Genomic DNA, 18,394 nt, shown 5'->3' on the forward strand with positions numbered 1-18,394 from the left:
TACGAAAGATGTTTTTGCAGAGCAATGTGATGTCAAGCTGTGATACATGACCTTTTGGATATAATTAGTTCATCCAATTAGATATTTGTGGGATATTTTGTCATGGTTTTGAAATATTGAATTATGGTTATTAAAAATTAGAATCAAGACACAGTGACCATGAGTTCAAGTGACTCGTGGTCATAGCAACTCATGAGAAAACTGATTGTGCCAAGTTTGAATATTCAATAAGTATTGCTTCAGTAAGAAGATGGAAGTGTACATTACTGGTTCTGAATTATAACCACCTCACGTGGGGATGTTCTTGGTTTGCAAAGTACCCACCGTCTATTTTTCATTCCATCTTGATGATAAAAATGTGTATTTCACAGCGACAATGTTCTCTTCCCGTGTGACTCTTCCGCTTGAAGGGGTGGCTCTGGGTGTGGTTCAGTTGGTCTCAGGAATAGTTTGCATGTAATCAGTAACCCCACCCAAGTGTGAAAAACCAACGCTTTTTGAACAACTGCCTCCATGAAAACAATTCATAAATGTAACCTGTGTCCTAAAATTGTAAGGACTAAGTAACAAAAACACATCAAATCAGGAACTTCAGTTTAGTTCATGATTTTATGAACTTTGGGCCTGAATGCTTGTCCCAGGATCGAGAAGCACAATAGGAATGCAGACTAGTGGATTTGTGAAGAGGGAGTCTCGTGCTTCATCTATGTACAAGGCCAAAATGCTTTGTGTGAGTCCGCTAACAAGAATGCATCCAGGGTACATGTTGTGAAGATTATTAAGTTCACTGTGTTTATTTTTAGGGCCACAGCAGAACTAGATCGAATGTTAGACAAATGAGAGAAATAAAAGTGGGTGTGTCCCTGCAACAATTACATTTCACCAATTTGAGACATAAAAAAAAACTTTGACATCTGTTTTACAGAACACACGTAAAAGGAAATTATTTATTATCACTTTAATTTTATAGGGGAACCACCAAGTACTTTAAAAGAAGGTTATACAGCGCTGTACATCTGGGAGCAGTGTCAACTGACCTCATAGTCATACCCTTCTCCCTTTAAATACTATTCATTTAAATGTTCTATAATCTTATAATGATACAGTGATACAATAAAAGCTTGTTTAACTGGTCCTGCAGCTTTTCTGATATGTCGATGTTGATGATGGGACTGTTGTTTTCTTGTCATTTTTTCCAAAAAAGGAAAATAAAAGTTATGATCAAAAACCATACGACAGGCAGAAACTGCCAGGCTGTAATCCTGTATGACTCCCAATTCACTCACACAATAGAGAGAAAGAGAGACAGAAAAGGGAGAAGGAGAGAAAAAAAAAAGAGATACAATTTTCATGTTCTGAAGGCTGGTCTGTGATCGAAATGGGCATCAGTTCATAGTGAGGTACGGAGAAGCACATCCTGCAACCTCGACTTTTACTCTGCCCAACCACCGACCTGCATGAAGGCTCACTTCCATAGCTGTGTGCTCAGAGTCTGGCCAGAACCAGTGGGAGCCCACCCGCCCATAGCTGACGGAGGTTGACCAAAGGCCATCTGACCACCCGCACCATTCAGAGTCAGCCCTGACATCTGCTGGTTCACCTGGGGATGTTACAGAGGTTAGTGTGAGTAACACTAGAGCAGGATCACCTACATCTGACTTATTACCATACCTTGCCTGGATTAGAAATAATCACTGAAGATTAACTGGGACAACATTATACTACTACCCATCCACCCGCTAGTAGTTCATTACTGAAGTTCTGACTGTGTCCCAATTCCACCCTGCGTGCTAACTGTAATAAAACTCTAAATAATGTAATGTTTTATGCTAATAATAGATTAGTCTTTACAGCTGTGAGCAGCTCCTACAATTTCTGCGTACACTGCATTATGGGAAATAATTGTGTACAGACAGCATGCAATTTTTATAGCATGTGTACAGATTGCTTTAAGTTCATCTTCAATTTGAGTGTCCACACTTACAATTAAACTACTTACAGTATATATTAGGGATTTAGTGCATAGTTACAAATCTGCTGCATGCTTGTGCTGCCATCTAGTGAATACTGGATGCTCCATCTCTACAAAGTGTACAGTAGAGGGCTTCACAATGGACTATTGTGCAATGCACCAACTCTTCTGGGTGTGGTCACATTTGAGAAAAAAAAGTCTCCTGTGACTGTGACATACTTGAAACCAGTAGCACAAGTCTTAACATGAGGTCTCTTGTTAAATAACCTCACACAATGCTGCAGTAAAGCGAAGCTATTTCCTTACCTGACCCATGTTCCACTGAGCCTGCTGGCCAGGCTGGATGGCATACATGCCCTGAGCAGGCATCATGCCTGTAGGCATTGCACCACCCTGTGGTCCCATCATTCTGGGGGCCATGCCCATCATACCGGTGGCTTGCGCGTTCCCCATGAAGCCATTAGGCATCGTCATCCCAACCATCATTCCTGGACTGGGCCCCATCATGGGTGCACCGCTCTGAGCCATCATGGCACCCATGACAGTAGTGGGTGGCATGGCTGTACCCATACCAGGGAAGGCCTGGTAACCAGCTGCTGCCTGGACAGGAAACTGCATCTGAGAGGGGCCCATGAACATGCCAGCTGAGAGGAGGCAAGAACATAAAAAAAACAAGTTAGTTTTTGAGGTATGGGTCTGTTTTGAAAACTTGCTTGTGTGTTTTAAGGAGTCTGTTAGTTAAGCAGGAAAATAAGTCAGCAAAGCTCCGTGAGACTGAGCTGCAAAATACAGGTATCTACTTGTTCCTTGTGGATCATGTGATGTCACCACATTTGCATTACTTTAACAAGCAAAGTATTAGTCAAGGGCAGTGGTTCCCAAAGTGTGGGCTGTGGCCCTCTGGTGTGTTGCTAAGGTACTGCAGGGAAAAGGAGGCAGTTTACAAAAAAATAAGAACCAGTTTATTTTCAATTTAGTGGCTCAATGACCTTAAAATACTGCATTGCATTTAAATAACAAATAAGAATCCAGGGTTTCTGCATCTTCTAGCTCATCAATGGCAGGGAAAGAATTGCATCTATTAGGTGACAAAACGAAAGCTGTCAATGTAGACTAATTAATCCAATAAAAACTAAAAGGACTCATAGGTCAAAAAGAGTTGTGGTTAAAGTTTTAAGCATGACTGTTTCTACATAAAATAGATTTTTCTTCGTAACAGGGTTGAATTTACAATATGGCACTGGTGTTATTTCAGTTTGTGTGTAAATCCTTACCGGTGGGGGGCTGCTGGGACATGCTGTTAGTCCCATACAGAGACAAGATGGAGTCCTTGGACAGGGGCTTCTTGGCTGCGTCATCAGCTTTAGTGGTGCTACTGCTCTCACTAAACAGGTCGAGGTCTCCCTGTAATGACCCTGAGTTGGCTACTCCTCCTGACACTCCAGGTGCTGGAGCTTGTGTCGGAGTGCTTGCCGAGTTATTGGAGCTCACCTGGAGGCAGGAAAGAGATTGAGATGTTTAGAAGATTTAAAGTCCGATGACAAAAAAAGCACCCATTTTTGTGACAAATCTATGGCTCACACGGTTTTATTGTGTGCTGTACAAACGCAACTAAACAAAATTTACAAATTAGCAGACAACTACCATTAACAAACAGCAGTAGATCCTTCAATAACAGTACTGTTTGGGCAGTCTTGTTGGGGGGCCTCTTTTAGCTATGTATAAATGTAGATCATAAATACAAAATGGGCCTATCCTGCATGATTACTCTGATTCAGCTGTGATCTATTAGTGAGATGTTAGTAGCCGACACCCCCTGAAGGCTTTATCTCTATAATATAGGTAATAAAAGAGAATTATTGATTAAATTGACTAAGTATTAATATATTTAAATTTTATACCTAACTGATAAATTCTTTGATTAATCAAAATTAATGAATGCAGTGATAATAAAAGTAAACACTGCATTAAGCCCCATTTCAATGTTAAGTCAAGAGTGCCTGATTTACTGCATTCATATTCTGAAGTGTGTTTCTGCCTCTCTTTCATTTAAACTCACTGTCTCTCAGCACTGGTGATACTGTCATGCGGGCTATTGACGCTGATGGTTATCATTTGCCTTTTTATTTTTTACTGCACATTTAATTTCAATTTTACAACCAGGCAACAGTGACTGTTAAGCCCTGCTGAGCAATAATCGGAATTTGGATTTAAATCTGAACTGGGAAATGCTTTCTCAATTTTACCTGAGAAAACTGAGCTGTGGATGTGGATGAGGGCAGGGGATTGGAGACCATGGGGCCGAATATATCCAGGTCATTATTCTGGCTTGTGCTTGTGCTACCGTTGTTAGCTGATGCAGCTGCTGGTGCGTCTGTGACAGAAAGAAGGAAAAATTTGTTTTACAGGTGGAACTTAAAAAAAATACATCAGGAAATAATAGTTCCCACTACCCACTGACCATTTCCTGATTGTGGTCTGCATTAATTAAAAGATCTTTATTTAAAGTTCAGGAATATAATCCTTATAGAACAGGCTAATTGACATAGAAAGGGTGTTAAAAGTGAACAGAACTGCTTTCATAAAATGTTTTCTTTTCTTTTTTAAATATTCAACTGTAAAAACCTCCCACAGCTACAAAGCTGCCCACGCAGTGAGAACAACAGCTAGCGCAATAAAAAATTAATCAGCTTAGCCCATTTAGCTCACTAGCCACAGAAGAAAAATAACAGTAAACATGATATCCAAATAATGCAAGCAACCCTTAAGCCAGTCAAAAACACAACAGCATCTTCTTTTAACTGTAAATAAAGGAAGCCTCTTTAATAAAATGAATTATTCCTATGAACCAAAAACCGATCATAGCTATAATGCTGAAAAAAATAAAGTACAGAAATTTAAAAGCAAGAACTAATGTGAAGATATCACAATTTGATGACAAAGGCGCACACTGTTCAAACAAAACAGCTGAACATTAAGACAGAAAAATATACATAACTTCCATTTCCATTCACATCAGAGTTCCTCTTGGCTCAGAACGAGCTTTTGGGGAGTGACTATTTATGCAAACAGAGCTTGTCCTCATACTGTAAAGGAAACATGTTTGTGTTTATGCATTCTCCTTTATTTCTGACCATTTGAGAAATCAAAGTTGTCAAAAATGCATTAATAAATGAAAAAAAATTCTACAAAAGAAAAAAAAAGTGCCTTAGTTAATAACGCTTTGGAAGAAGTTGCTAAAATCTATCCATGCCAGAAAACCTTGCATGTACTAAAAGACCTACTTTAAGTGATCTAGCAATCAAGCCAAAAGAAAACCTATACTTGGTGCAAGGATGGCAGAGATATCTATGTTGTGCAATCCAGTGTTGCCCCTTCTTCTTTCTTTCCTGCTACACTTACTTAATACTGATCCAACAAAAGTTATACTCTAGATAAACATCAGGATTTAAAGTAGAAACAAGAAGTTACATGTCTACTGCAGCAGCTGAAGCACTTCCTCTTTTCAACTCAAAAACCTTGCAGTGGTTTTTTAAATTGAAAGCAACAGAAATAACATCACAGCCACAAGTAACAGCAGCGTGTTGAAAAGACGTCAGCGCAATGTTGATACAGACAGCGGAGAAGACCAAATGGTGTTGCTATCTATCATTTACAAGTGAGATGGTTTAGTTGCTGTGTTACAGATATGCTGATAGTTGACGCAACCAAACCCTTTAAATATGGTACTTTCTCTCTCCTCCATTGTTTGGTAAACACATGCAGAGCCACATGTTTGAAACGAGAAGATAGCACAGCTAAGGGTGGAGACAATCTTTAACGCTGAACCAAAAAGTAAACAATCTCAGGTAACACCACAGCATCAAGATGCAGAGCTGAGCAAAGTGTAGAGGTAATCACCATCACATAAACAGTGATTTTACAGTGTAAATTACAGTGTATTTTGATTGCTAGATGTCATGTACTACATCCAGATATCACCTTGGAAACTTATCTATACTTAAAAATAAAAACAAATAAACTCAGACATATTAATTATCCTAATTCTGTACACAATATATTAGTCAGAACTTTCCCACAGCACATTCTACTCTCACTAAATCCCCCAATAAGGATGTCCTCTGGCGGTGGTGCTAAACTTGAATCATTTTCACACTCACCAAGGCCTAGTAGGTTCACAGAGGGTTCTGCAGTCTTAGCAGGGCTGATTTTGGGAACTGGCTTGGACTCTTCACTCTTTAAAAAAAATGAAAGGGTTGTAAAATTCAAAAGCAGAACAAACTTAGTGTGGATAAGAAAACAATGCTAAAGGGCATATTGAGACAGGTTTATTATTACTGGAATACATGCGAGACTTACCTTGGTGTAAGATGACACCTTGCTTCCTCTATCGGGCTCCCTTTCTTTCTTACCATCTTTTGGCTGATAAAAAAAGAATAAAAGAAAGAAGAATGAGTGAGTACAAAACATTATGAAGATCTAGATCAGAATCGGAATACTTTATTATTAACTAAGGAAATTATGTGGGTTACATTTGCTCCAAGAACAGACTAAACTTAGAAAATAGTACAATAAATGAATAATTTCATGAAATGTTTAGTTGATACATACACTGGTGCCATTGGTCACATTCTTGCTGTAGTATTTCTTCTTCTCATATTTATCCCTGATGAAGAATTCCACTGCTCTGAGGTCAGGGTTAAGAGAAAAATGTAACTCCAAGAAAAGGGAAAAAACGGTTAAACATATGCTGCATGGCACTTTTTTGTTACATTTGTGGATTTACTCTAAGCGAAGGATACTGGTCTGTTTGAGGTCTTCTAAAGCTATCTGGAAGGTTGGCCTCATAAAGCCGCCTGGCCTTGGTATTACCCATGTCCTGTATACTCTGAAGAGAAGACAAAGATGTAAACAAAATGGATAATGTTAGGATACAGTGTTTCATTGGGGCAATCAATTGACTAAACACATGATAAGTTCGCTCATAACAAATATGGCACAACAGATAAAAATGGGTGTACAATACCTTATGTGGCACTTTTCAGATATGAGAAAATAGCCCCCCAGGTGATAAGCCAACTTATGCAGTTTGACTGAATAGTTTATATTGTTAAGGTTAAAAATACTGCAATCAGTTTTGGTTTTAGTCATTGACTGAGGTTTGACACCAATATTTCTTCAATATTCCTGGCAATTAAGTATTTAACACAAGCCTGGATATTTTGAAGCTGTCATTAAAATGTCAACTAGTTGTTAGTATGACAGCAAGTTCACTTGTACAGTAATTTGCAGTTTAAAAAGTGGTTATTAAAGTAAATTCTAAATGACATAAATGAAGGGTATTGATAGTCCTGATGACAGTGCATAATGAAAATTAAAGCTTGACCCACATTACGGACAAGAAATTATGTCTTTAGCCACTGAACAGAATTTCCTGTTTTTGTGTCTGGCCAAGTTTCCTGAAGTGCAAATGAAAAATCAGCAATATTGTAACAGCTCTGAACCATCAAGGAAGGTTACATTTAGTGGAGAACACATATGCCCAATCAAAAAAAACATTTCACAGTTTCTAACCATATTTATGCTTACTGTACATAAAAAAGGATTAGAGAGCCAATAGCGGAATACTTGGCAAAGACATTTAAATGTCACATTTAAAAAAGGAGAAATGCATTCAGTTCTTGTGTTCATTTACATTTTCTGCTTTATTTATTTTCAGTGTAGAGAAGTTATGGTACACCTTTAAGCTGTTTTGCATTTTTTGTATTCATGTTGTGCCAGTAAGCAAATCAGTCCAGAGGGACTTAGACCCAGAGTCCCTTGACCTCTCAGCCCCCAGGGCTACTGCCCGGTAGGTCAGTTCAGCAATGCACACAGGAAAAGTGGAAAAACAAGAAATCAGTACCTGGATTTGTTCTGTTGTCCATTGGTCCAGGTTGACTGATTTCACTCTGGATATGTGCACTCCCAGGTTCCTGTGGATGCCAGCACATCGGATGCAGATAAATACCCCCAGATTCCAGGATGCCCATCTTGGACCTGTTAATGACAGTTAAACCCAGTTTGGGAGGTGAAGATACAAAAACGCCGGAAGAAACACTCAAACATTCTAGTCTTTGTTGTGACTTGAAACGTAGGATGCAAGTTCTACATTCTTTGTCAATGATCTAATTAAAAAAAAAGTTGGCTGAAGTTTCTTAGAAAGACCTGACACAGTTTGTTTACCGCTTGCAAATCCCGGTAACTAAGCATACGGCGACGAGGGAGAAGCCCTGTGGGGAGCTTATGTAGCTTTAGAGAAGTTAGCATGCTGGTTAACCACTTAGTTTAGCTTAAAGGGAAGAATGTCAGGTGACTAGCTTGGGCCAGTTAGCTAAGCTAAGCTAAGAAGCGCGGATGTTATACTGTTAGTTACCGTTACTGTTTGATTCTGAGTGAAACTGCTAACTTTGTACAGTTAAACAATAAAATCGCCGACAAAACGAACACCACACCTTTCGCCTCGCAGTCGGCGCAGTACTTGTTGTCTTCCTCTCTCAGCATTTTGGACAGGATGGCCTGGTGCTGTTCGTTGAGTTTTTGGGCCTTCTCTCTCTCCGAGCGTGTCGCCATGCTGTCGGCTTTGATCGGGCAATCTTAATTAAAAGAATTCTAATTTATTCAGTGGTCAATCGAGAAAAGTTTCCGATAAAATAGCATAATCAGAGGTATGATCGCCTCCGACTGGGATATGAAAACACCCGGAACCGGAATCGCTTCTCCGCCCACAGGTATTCTATAGCTGACGCGGCGGCCTCACTGGATTGGATGGGAGGCGTGACGTTGAATGACGCAAAACATTTCTGACGAAATAATTTTAACATTTCCGCCAAGAAACTGGAAGCTTAGCCTTAAAAGCAAGGCCCTAAACAAATCTCTGCAATTAAAGAAAATAAACACAAAAAACCGTCTAAGTATTTTAAGTACTTGGTAGCTGAAACCATCGATCATTGCATATACAGGGAGTGCAGAATTATTAGGCAAGTTGTATTTTTGAGGAATAATTTTATTATTGAACAACAACCATGTTCCCAATGAACCCAAAGAACTCATTAATATCAAAGCTGAATGTTTTTGGAAGTAGTTTTTAGTTTGTTTTTAGTTTTAGCTATTTTAGGGGGATATCTGTGTGTGCAGGTGACTATTACTGTGCATACTTATTAGGCAACTTAACAAAAAACAAATATATACCCATTTCAATTATTTATTTTTACCAGTGACACCAATATAACATCTCCACATTCACAAATATACATTTCTGACATTCAAAAACAAAACAAAAACAAATCAGCGACCAATATAGCCACTTTTCTTTGCAAGGACACTCAAAAGCCTGCCATCCATGGATTCTGTCAGTGTTTTGATCTGTTCACCATCAACATTGCGTGCAGCAGCAACCACAGCCTCCCAGACACTGTTCAGAGAGGTGTACTGTTTTCCCTCCTTGTAAATCTCACATTTGATGATGGACCACAGGTTTTCAATGGAGTTCAGATCAGGTGAACAAGGTGGCCATGTCATTAGTTTTTCTTCTTTTATACCCTTTCTTGCCAGCCACGCTGTGGAGTACTTGGACGTGTGTGATGGAGCATTGTCCTGCATGAAAATCATGTTTTTCTTGAAGGATGCAGACTTCTTCCTGTACCACTGCTTGAAGAAGGTGTCTTCCAGAAACTGGCAGTAGGACTGGGAGTTGAGCTTGACTCCATCCTCAACCCGAAAAGGCCCCACAAGCTCATCTTTGATGATACCAGCCCAAACCAGTACTCCACCTCCACCTTGCTGGCGTCTGAGTCGGACTGGAGCTCTCTGCCCTTTACCAATCCAGCCACGGGCCCATCCATCTGGCCCATCAAGACTCACTCTCATTTCATCAGTCCATAAAACCTTAGAAAAACCAGTCTTGAGATATTTCTTGGCCCAGTCTTGACGTTTCAGCTTGTGTGTCTTGTTCAGTGGTGGTCGTCTTTCAGCCTTTCTTACCTTGGCCATGTCTCTGAGTATTGCACACCTTGTGCTTTTGGGCACTCCAGTGATGTTGCAGCTCTGAAATATGGCCAAACTGGTGGCAAGTGGCATCTTGGCAGCTGCACGCTTGACTTTTCTCAGTTCATGGGCAGTTATTTTGCGTCTTGGTTTTTCCACACGCTTCTTGCGACCCTGTTGACTATTTTGAATGAAACGCTTGATTGTTCGATGATCACGCTTCAGAAGCTTTGCAATTTTGAGACTGCTGCATCCCTCTGCAAGATATCTCACTATTTTTGACTTTTCTGAGCCTGTCAAGTCCTTATTTGACCCATTTTGCCAAAGGAAAGGACGTTGCCTAATAATTATGCACACCTGATATAGGGTGTTGATGTCATTAGACCACACCCCTTCTCATTACAAAGATGCACATCACCTAATATGCTTAACTGGTAGTAGGCTTTCGAGCCTATACAGCTTGGAGTAAGACAACATGCATGAAGAGGATGATGTGGACAAAATACTCATTTGCCTAATAATTCTGCACTCCCTGTATTGTGTGGAATATCTGCACGATTTCACTTTGTCAATTCGTATTTTATTTTCTGTACATTGTTTGTAAGTACAAACATAGTTTTAAACATGATTAAATGATCACCTCACTAAAACATTTACATTATGCTAGTTGTTTTCGTACAACAGTATGAAGATACCCAGAGATAATTTCTTCGGAACAATAATTACATAGCAACACCACATCTAAAGTTTCCAAATTTATTAAACATGGACAAGAAAATGTATAAACACACACACACACACACACACACACACACACACACACACACACACACACACACACACACACACACACACACACACACACACCATTACTGAACATATTTTCCTAATTTTCAAACATAATAGAAAACAGTTAAATGAAACCAAAATTAAGATTAATTTAAATTTATGCTGATAAATATGAATTCTCATGAAAAACAGACATACACATGGGATTTCTAGAAACACATACTTTGGATAAAACACTCATACATTTGAATAACATTTGAATATGTAAAAATGGAACTAGAAAAATAGGTGCGCTTACAAGACATTTTAACTAAACAGTATTTAAGAAGTCTAAATAGACAACCATAAAAAAGTATCTACATAGAAATGTTACACATGCATTTAGTAAATTCAGGAACACCCTAGCATCACTGTTTCTCCACCATGGACTTCCTACTAGCTTACAAAAACATGCATAATGGTTTCCCTGCACAAGCAGACTCAGTTTCAGCACAGTGCTTTAGATTTTTAATGCACCAGTGCTTCAGAAAAAGGTTTCCAAGCGGAGCTTAAAGTTATTCTCATGGTGTCTCACTGCAATTCCATAACGGAGCAGCATTTCTACATACGGTGGCCAGAATGTGTCATCTATCGCCACATAGGGGTCGTGTGGTGTGTTCAGAGCCTTGTTCATGAGAATCTGCAGGTTTATAAAAAGGGAGATGAAGACCAGGCTGAAGCATATTTGCAGTAAAGGTACAAGTTTAAACAGTTTTATAAGTTTAGAGTTTTATTTTGCCTTTACTTCCTTTACTTATTGAAGGAATAGGTGATGGCCACTAACAAAAATATAGGATATTTACATGATTATCAAGAACAGAAACATTCAATCACAGAACAAGTTAAAAAAAAAAAAAAAAAAAAAAAAAAAAATCATAAAAGCTGCCCTCAGGTCTAAAGGTTAAGTTGATATCATGCCTTTTGGTACACATCAGCTTTTGCTGCCATGGGTGATCATTACTGTGAATCGATTAATCACTACACTCTCGCTTTTATAGCACTTACGTCAGCCTTTTTGTCCTTTTACTTTGATAAACAAAAGCAACATGACACACCCACACAGTCCACATGCGTCAGACCTGCTGCTTTCTTTGCACTTGTGTGGTTAAAATAGGGCCTTAAACAGCATCTCTATAGAAAATGTAACATTAACAATGGGTTTTTATAATTTCCAGTTCCACCACAGCCAACAAACGTAGGGCTAATTTATATGTGACTTGTCGACATAAGAAATATGCAGCTGTTAATAATTAAACACATATTTATTCTATAATAGGTCAAATATCTGTTGGTGGAGTGCCAGCTCTTTCCTAGAGGTTGATAACTGGGGGGGTTTATCAGAGATAATTAAATTATCTTCAGCAAAATCTATTATTTATCTCAATATCTAGGATACTTTTCAGTCACATACAAAAGTGTCAGTGAATGATGTGAAAAAAAGGAAACACTATGTGTGAAGCTATCTTCAAAACAGAAGTATTTCAAATATTGGGATGAAAATTTAGGGTTTTTTTCCTGATCAATGTTTTACTACTCCATTCCCTAATGTAATTCACCCCACCTTGAACTCATCTTCCACTCCTACCGCACACCTCACCAAGGTCTGGCTGTTATCGTACATGTCTGGCACCAGCCTCACATGACTTCCTCATGCTGTACCACACTTCCTCTCTTGGCACCCTATCATACCCTGTTTGTAGATATACAAACACACAGTACAACTCCTTTCGACCTTCAATATTTCTCCATTAATACTATAAAAGCAAACATTGACTCTGTAGTGCTATGTCTGGGCAAGGAGCCATGCTGCTGCTCACCAATCATCTCCTCTCTTCTCAACCTAGTTTCGAAAACACTTTCCCATATCTTCAAGGTATGCCTCATCAACTTTATCCCTCTATAATTGCTACAGAGATGCACATCACCCTTGTACTTGAAAATCTGTACTTCATTCCTCAGGGATCCTCTTACTCTTCAGGATTGTGTTTTCTCATTTTCTTCATTCATGAGCTCCTTCAGGCGCTCACCACACTCTCTTCACTTGTTAGCACATTTCCATTTCTGTGATAACGTCTTACATATCACATCACATGCTTCATACAAGTCATTTTCACCTTTCTTAGTGTCCAGCCTCACATATAACTCAAGCCTTGTACTTTGCCACTTCTCTCATTGCTAACCTCCCAGCACTCATCCATTTTCTTCATCTCCCAGACTATCCCACTTTTTCTTTGCTAACCTCTGCATTTGAACAGATTTTTTTTACTTCCTCCTTCCAAAACCAAGTGTCCTTGTCCTTTTTCTTCTGTCCAGAGGATACCCTTTGGGCAGTTTCCCCCAGAACATTAGCTCTACTTTGCCAGCCATCTGGCAACACTTCCGTACCACTGACAGCCTGCCTCAACCTCTTCCTGCACTCTCCACAACATTCTTCCTTCTTCAACTTCCCTTCACTCGCTTCCTCTTCTTCATGCCCAAAGTCATCATACAGACTACCATCCAATGCTGCCAAGCTACATTCTCTCCTGACACCAACACAGGGGGCCTCTATGCGGTCCATCTTTCCTTTCACATTTCTCTCCTCAATATCAAACCTCATCACCTGTTTCATTCACCTACCTGTCCAAAGCCAAATACTGAGATTTTTTTTGATTACATAAAAAAAACTCGAGTTAAACAGTTCGTTTTTTTTGTATGAAAAAACTCACCTCCAGAATTTCATTGAGTGAAATCAAGTTTTCATGAATCTCATGAGGAACGTTCTGAAAATTAAGATAAAAGACTGTAAGGTGCAATGAATTCATAATAAGGCACTTTTCACATGCAAAGCCATAATCTACACCTTCTTCTTCTTGTTTGTACTGGAATCCTCCTGAGGGAGAGGAACGTGCTTCTCCAGGATGTACGCCAAGCTCTCCATCAGCCTTTCCTGGTAGACCTTCATTTTCTGTATTTTTTCCTTGATATCCTGCAGTATCCTGAAGAATGCATGCACATGCATCAACAAGTTTATAGATTTATTTTTCTACTTTTAAGATTAGGCTTAAAACTTTCCTTTTTGCTAAAGCATATAGTTAGGGCTGGATCAGGTGATCCTGAATGCTCTCTTAGTTATGCTGCAATAGACGTAGGATGCTGGGAGATTCCCATGATGCATTGAGCATTTCCTTTTCAGTCACCTTTCTCACTCACTATGTGTTAATAGACCTCTCTGCAATGAATCATACTTGTTATTAACCTCTGGCTCTCTTCCACAGCATGCCTTTTTTTCCTGTTTTCCTTCTCTCACCCCAACCGGTTGCAGCAGATGGCCCCGCCCCTCCCCGAGCCTGGTTCTGCCGGAGGTTTCTTCCTGTTAAAAGGGAGTTTTTCCTTCTCACTGTCGCCAAAGTGCTTGCTCATAGGGGGTCATACGATTGTTGGGTTTTTTTCTGTATGTATTAGTGTAGGGTCTACCTTATAATATAAAGCACTTTGAGGCGACTGCTGTTGTGATTTGGCGCTGTATAAATAAAATTTAATTCAACTGAATTAATTTATATTACCCTTGAAGCATTTCTGTTTTCTGCTCTATTCTGTGTAAATAAACACCTGATCCCTTTTGGTTTAGTGTGACGCTGCCATCCTACTCACGTATGTTCTGACAACTTCTCCTTTTCAATTTGAAGTCGTTCACTGTGACCACTGGCAGCAGCCAGCACCTGTTTCTTCTCCTCCAGCCATTTTAGCTCACTAACAACAAACACACAAGCATCACATTTTCACAACTATACACAAAGTATAGCAAAGGGAAAGTCTCTGGATGGTCTCCTTCATCCAATCCTGAAAGGCATCCATAAAACCAGAAGAAGGACAGTAAATAATGTAATATGTACAGTGTAACAAAAGGGTTACATACAGTTCCTTAGTCTCTTTCAGTTTGTCTCTTTTGGCTTCAAAACAGGAAGCAACCATCTCAAGTTCAGAGCACAGCTTGTGCATCTATGGAAAAAGTAAAGATTGCATAAAGTGAGTGATGCATGTAAATGAGCAAAAGCAATAGTTCACTGTTTAACTTAACCACACCTCTTCTTTTCCTGCTTCGAGCAAAATCTCAGAATTTTCTGCCAGCACTGCATGAAAAATAAAAAAGGTCAATTGTATTAAAAGATAAAGTACACAACATTTATGATTTATATCTTTTTTTTTTTTTTTAGAAACCTGAAATCACCAGTTGACCAGAACTGATAACTTACATTGTGGTTCCACTGTCGACCACTGCTTCAGCTCAGCTTCTGTTGCAATCAGTCTTTTTACTGACTATAGAAGGAAAAACAGTCACGAGGAATAGAAATTACAATGATGAGCCACAGTGAAGCTGTCTGACATCAAAACAAACAAACACAAAACTCACTTTATCAGCAGCTACTCTTGGTTGCTCCCTGATTTACAATGAGTCGGCACAGCAGGAAGCTCTACAAATATTTAATCTGGCAGGTTTTTACACCGGATGCCCATCCTGACGCAACTCCAAAGAGATGTGCATCTCCTCCTGGGATCAAGCATGGGATTTTTTGCTTGTTAAGCAAATGTGTAAACTACTACACTATGGAGCCAAGGGTGCATTTGACCAGGCATGAAATGCTATGTTATTGCCAGCTGGAGTCTCTAACCTCACCATTTAAAGCACACTCAGCTGTTCCTTTTAGTGTTGCCACTGCTGATGCTCACAATGTTTACATTTTTTTACTGCTTGAATAGCACTAATGAGCTGTTTATGACTATACAAACTATTAAAAACTAATTGCTCTTTTTGTAACGTATCTTGCCTCTGTAAACACCTTTCACATACAACATGTTTATGATTAATGCTAATTTTGAGCATCAACGGAAACCAAAAGTGCCATCTTGGCCTCTTCATTAAGTCATTTTATGCAAAATTCATATGTCCTGTAACCATGATACATGTAAAAGATGTTAATATTAATGATGCAAAGATTGTGAAATTCTGGGCTGGTAGCTGCTTGAAATTTGCAGTATGGCTGATGATTAATCCAATGTTTTGTTGGCATTTTCTATTATTTAGTTTTTGTTGTTCATTTTCTTGTTTGTGTTGGGAAAATAAAGAAACCTCTTTGAATGATCGCGTACAAAGACAAATTTGATGCTGTAATGTAATGGCTGCAATTGATTAAGATATTTTATTTGCTGATAGGCCAAAGGAACCCACTGACGTAACCATCATCCAATCAATCAGCACACACGTAAAGAAATGCCAGAGGTGTAACAATTTTGAAACTCAGACCAAAACCGCAACAAAAGAGAGTTTGCAATACTTTATCACAGTTCCAATTTACAATACCAACTACGAGCCAAAAGCTCCTAATTGTTCCTAATACACGGACATCAGGCTATTAGGAGAATCAGAAGCTACTGGAGCCTAAATAAAGTAGGCAAGAGTATTACTGTGGAGATTAGCATGGTTTATCTGGTGAAAATTGTAATGTTTATGCATCATTCAGGTAACAAACTGGAATTACTCACATATCGGGTCTGTGATGGAGTATATACTTTTTTTTTCTTACAGTTATTTTCTACCACATTAAAAAAAAACTGACAAATGTTAAAAACCATGTTAAAAAAGATATGAATTTTCTCAGATATTTAAAATTAAGGATTTCCACATTTTTTCTGTAACATTAACCTCCTAGGACCTGGCGTCCACATATGTGGACATCACATTTTCGGTTGTCTAGACCACAATTCTAAATTTTGCTCTACAAGGGCCTGATGTCCACTTACGAGGACATTATATTGCCACCGTCCTATTGAAATTTAATTTGAACGTCCTCATATGTGGATATCAGGTCCTTGCAGAGAAAATCAGGTAAAAAGATAATTCTTTGTTTTTACATTCATCAGGTCCCAATCAGCCCAAATAGCAAAGAGAAAGAGGTTGGATCTTAGGAGGTTAAAGCAGCGAAAGCAATGAACAAGTGAACATTTGGAAACAATCATCTCACCTGTTCTTGAGGATTCTCACAAAAATCTGGCTCACACAGTATAATCTCATTCTGAAGCTGTAAGACAAACACAGTTTATCATTTTACCCATTTATCACAAAGTGTGTGACAAGGGGCTAGAGATAAAGTATCTACACATTTTAAAAACATATTTACATATGTGATGTGGTCAGATTTTGGTTGGTTCTAGTTTACTAGCCTAGTCAACTATTTTGATTCTCAGAAGAAATGTGGTTCAAGAAAAGTTGCAGATCTCTGAATGCATCGACACTGAAACCTAATGATGATTACCTGAAAGAACCAAATCTAAGATAAAAAAAAATAACAGGTAAGAGTGTTAACAGCTAAACAACAGAGCATAGGCCTATCATATAAGACTATGGAAAAAATATTTAGTTTCTATTCATAGTAGTTTTCTAATTATACAAGAAAGTGGAAAAATGTACTGAATTATAATGTAGTAACTCTGAACAAATTTTGCCAAAACTTTAACTTGCATATCTTGATGCATGCTCAGTCAACCAGTTAAGAAAATGTAGTTTTTAGCAGAACTGTTTCATCACTAATCCAAGTGACTTCTTCAAGAACAGAATCAACTTTTTGAATCTTATGTAGAAACATTTGTGTGAAAATAAAAGTGGGAAAAAATCATATCAACTTCAGTAATATATTTCTCACATTGTACCACCTCTTGGTCACCCCACTTGTTGCAGTGGCTCCATACTATCCCAATCCCCCCAAAACAATATGTATGGTAAGACAAAAAGTTTTTGGACACACTGGATTCACATGTACCTTTTCCAGCTGCGCAAATTGCTCCTCACAAATGTCCAGCAGCTCAGATTGGGCGGCCTCTGACAGCTGCGCTGCTGCCCGGCCGTCTGCCTGAACACGTAAACAACAAAGACGCATATTCGTGTACGTTTTAATCTAAAGAAAAACTGGAGCGGTGCAAGTAGGTACAATTTCTTCTAGAGCTTGTTAGCTACAGGCTAAGGTGAAAAGTTGAATGTACGTAAACACACGTTAGCAAGGCATGTAAACATTATATAATATCGTGCGTTATATTAAGCACGTGTAAATGACGAGAGTTTTTTTTAGACGACGATCAGTCTTACCATGTTTAACAACAGTTCCCTACTTCACGGACCACAACACTAGACGCTACTCGCTTTTCAAAATACCGCCAACTTTGATGACGTATCATCCGCGACAGAGAGGATGTTGGTGAGCGCCATTGTTGCGCTAAAATGCGCAAGCTTGTTAAAACGTTTGTAAACGAGTTTTTGCATAGTTTTAGATCCCACCAGGTATCCGTCTTCCCACATGAAAGCAAGGGTAAGTACTGAAACATCTTTACAGAGCCATGAACACCGAGGGGCTGTTTTTCCCTCTTTAATAGAAAAAAATACATAAAAAGTCTAAACCCTACAGACTATCAACCAAAGCAAAAATAAATTATATGGTAAAATTAGTTAAAAAACAAAGTATTGAATAATGACGAATTCAAATAAATTTAAAAAAAAAAAGGTTAATTATTGATTAAACGTGTCCCAAAGGAGGGCCA

The 18,394-nt window shown here is 38.8% G+C and overlaps 2 protein-coding genes across 2 annotated transcripts; both read right to left on the reverse strand.

Moving 5' to 3' along the window:
- Positions 1-743: 743 nt before the first annotated feature.
- Positions 744-8,766, reverse strand: LOC147328357 (stromal membrane-associated protein 1-like). The gene is made up of 10 exons (XM_086296655.1): positions 8,467-8,766; positions 7,878-8,011; positions 6,775-6,860; positions 6,584-6,659; positions 6,332-6,394; positions 6,133-6,208; positions 4,219-4,346; positions 3,247-3,463; positions 2,279-2,616; positions 744-1,600 (listed from the first exon to the last, which is right to left on the reverse strand). Exons 1-10 carry the CDS (start codon positions 8,582-8,584, stop codon positions 1,466-1,468), a joined length of 1,371 nt encoding a protein of 456 aa, XP_086152781.1. The 5' UTR covers positions 8,585-8,766; the 3' UTR covers positions 744-1,465.
- A 1,810-nt stretch (positions 8,767-10,576) lies between these two features.
- On the reverse strand, positions 10,577-18,073 carry cenpk (centromere protein K). Its single transcript, XM_086296663.1, has 10 exons — positions 17,946-18,073; positions 17,623-17,712; positions 16,828-16,884; positions 15,061-15,124; positions 14,891-14,937; positions 14,724-14,806; positions 14,459-14,557; positions 13,668-13,803; positions 13,534-13,587; positions 10,577-11,465 (listed from the first exon to the last, which is right to left on the reverse strand). The coding sequence occupies exons 1-10, from the start codon at positions 17,946-17,948 to the stop codon at positions 11,310-11,312; spliced, it is 789 nt and encodes a 262-aa protein (XP_086152789.1). The 5' UTR covers positions 17,949-18,073; the 3' UTR covers positions 10,577-11,309.
- Between the last annotated feature and the right edge of the window lie 321 nt (positions 18,074-18,394).

The sequence above is a fragment of the Aulonocara sp. 'chitande type north' Nkhata Bay genome, linkage group LG6 (genome assembly GCF_057382095.1).
Source record: "Aulonocara sp. 'chitande type north' Nkhata Bay isolate Kocher_YH1m ecotype deep benthic linkage group LG6, A_spYH_male_GT1.1, whole genome shotgun sequence".
Taxonomy (NCBI): Eukaryota; Metazoa; Chordata; class Actinopteri; order Cichliformes; family Cichlidae; genus Aulonocara; species Aulonocara sp. 'chitande type north' Nkhata Bay.

What these genes read in the sequence shown, in the direction of transcription:
- LOC147328357 (XM_086296655.1), bottom strand. Translation starts at nt 8,584, where the DNA reads ATGGCGACACGCTCGGAGAGAGAGAAGGCCCAAAAACTCAACGAACAG. An exon ending in CGCCGACTGCGAGGCGAAAG is followed by an intron (nt 8,012 to 8,466) that starts GTGTGGTGTTCG and finishes TGTCATTAACAG; the next exon opens with GTCCAAGATGGGCATCCTGG. An exon ending in AGGTGTCATCTTACACCAAG is followed by an intron (nt 6,209 to 6,331) that starts GTAAGTCTCGCA and finishes TTTTTTTTAAAG; the next exon opens with AGTGAAGAGTCCAAGCCAGT.
- cenpk (XM_086296663.1), bottom strand. An exon ending in GTCGACAGTGGAACCACAAT is followed by an intron (nt 14,938 to 15,060) that starts GTAAGTTATCAG and finishes TTTTTCATGCAG; the next exon opens with TGCTGGCAGAAAATTCTGAG. An exon ending in GTACAAACAAGAAGAAGAAG is followed by an intron (nt 13,588 to 13,667) that starts GTGTAGATTATG and finishes CTTAATTTTCAG; the next exon opens with AACGTTCCTCATGAGATTCA.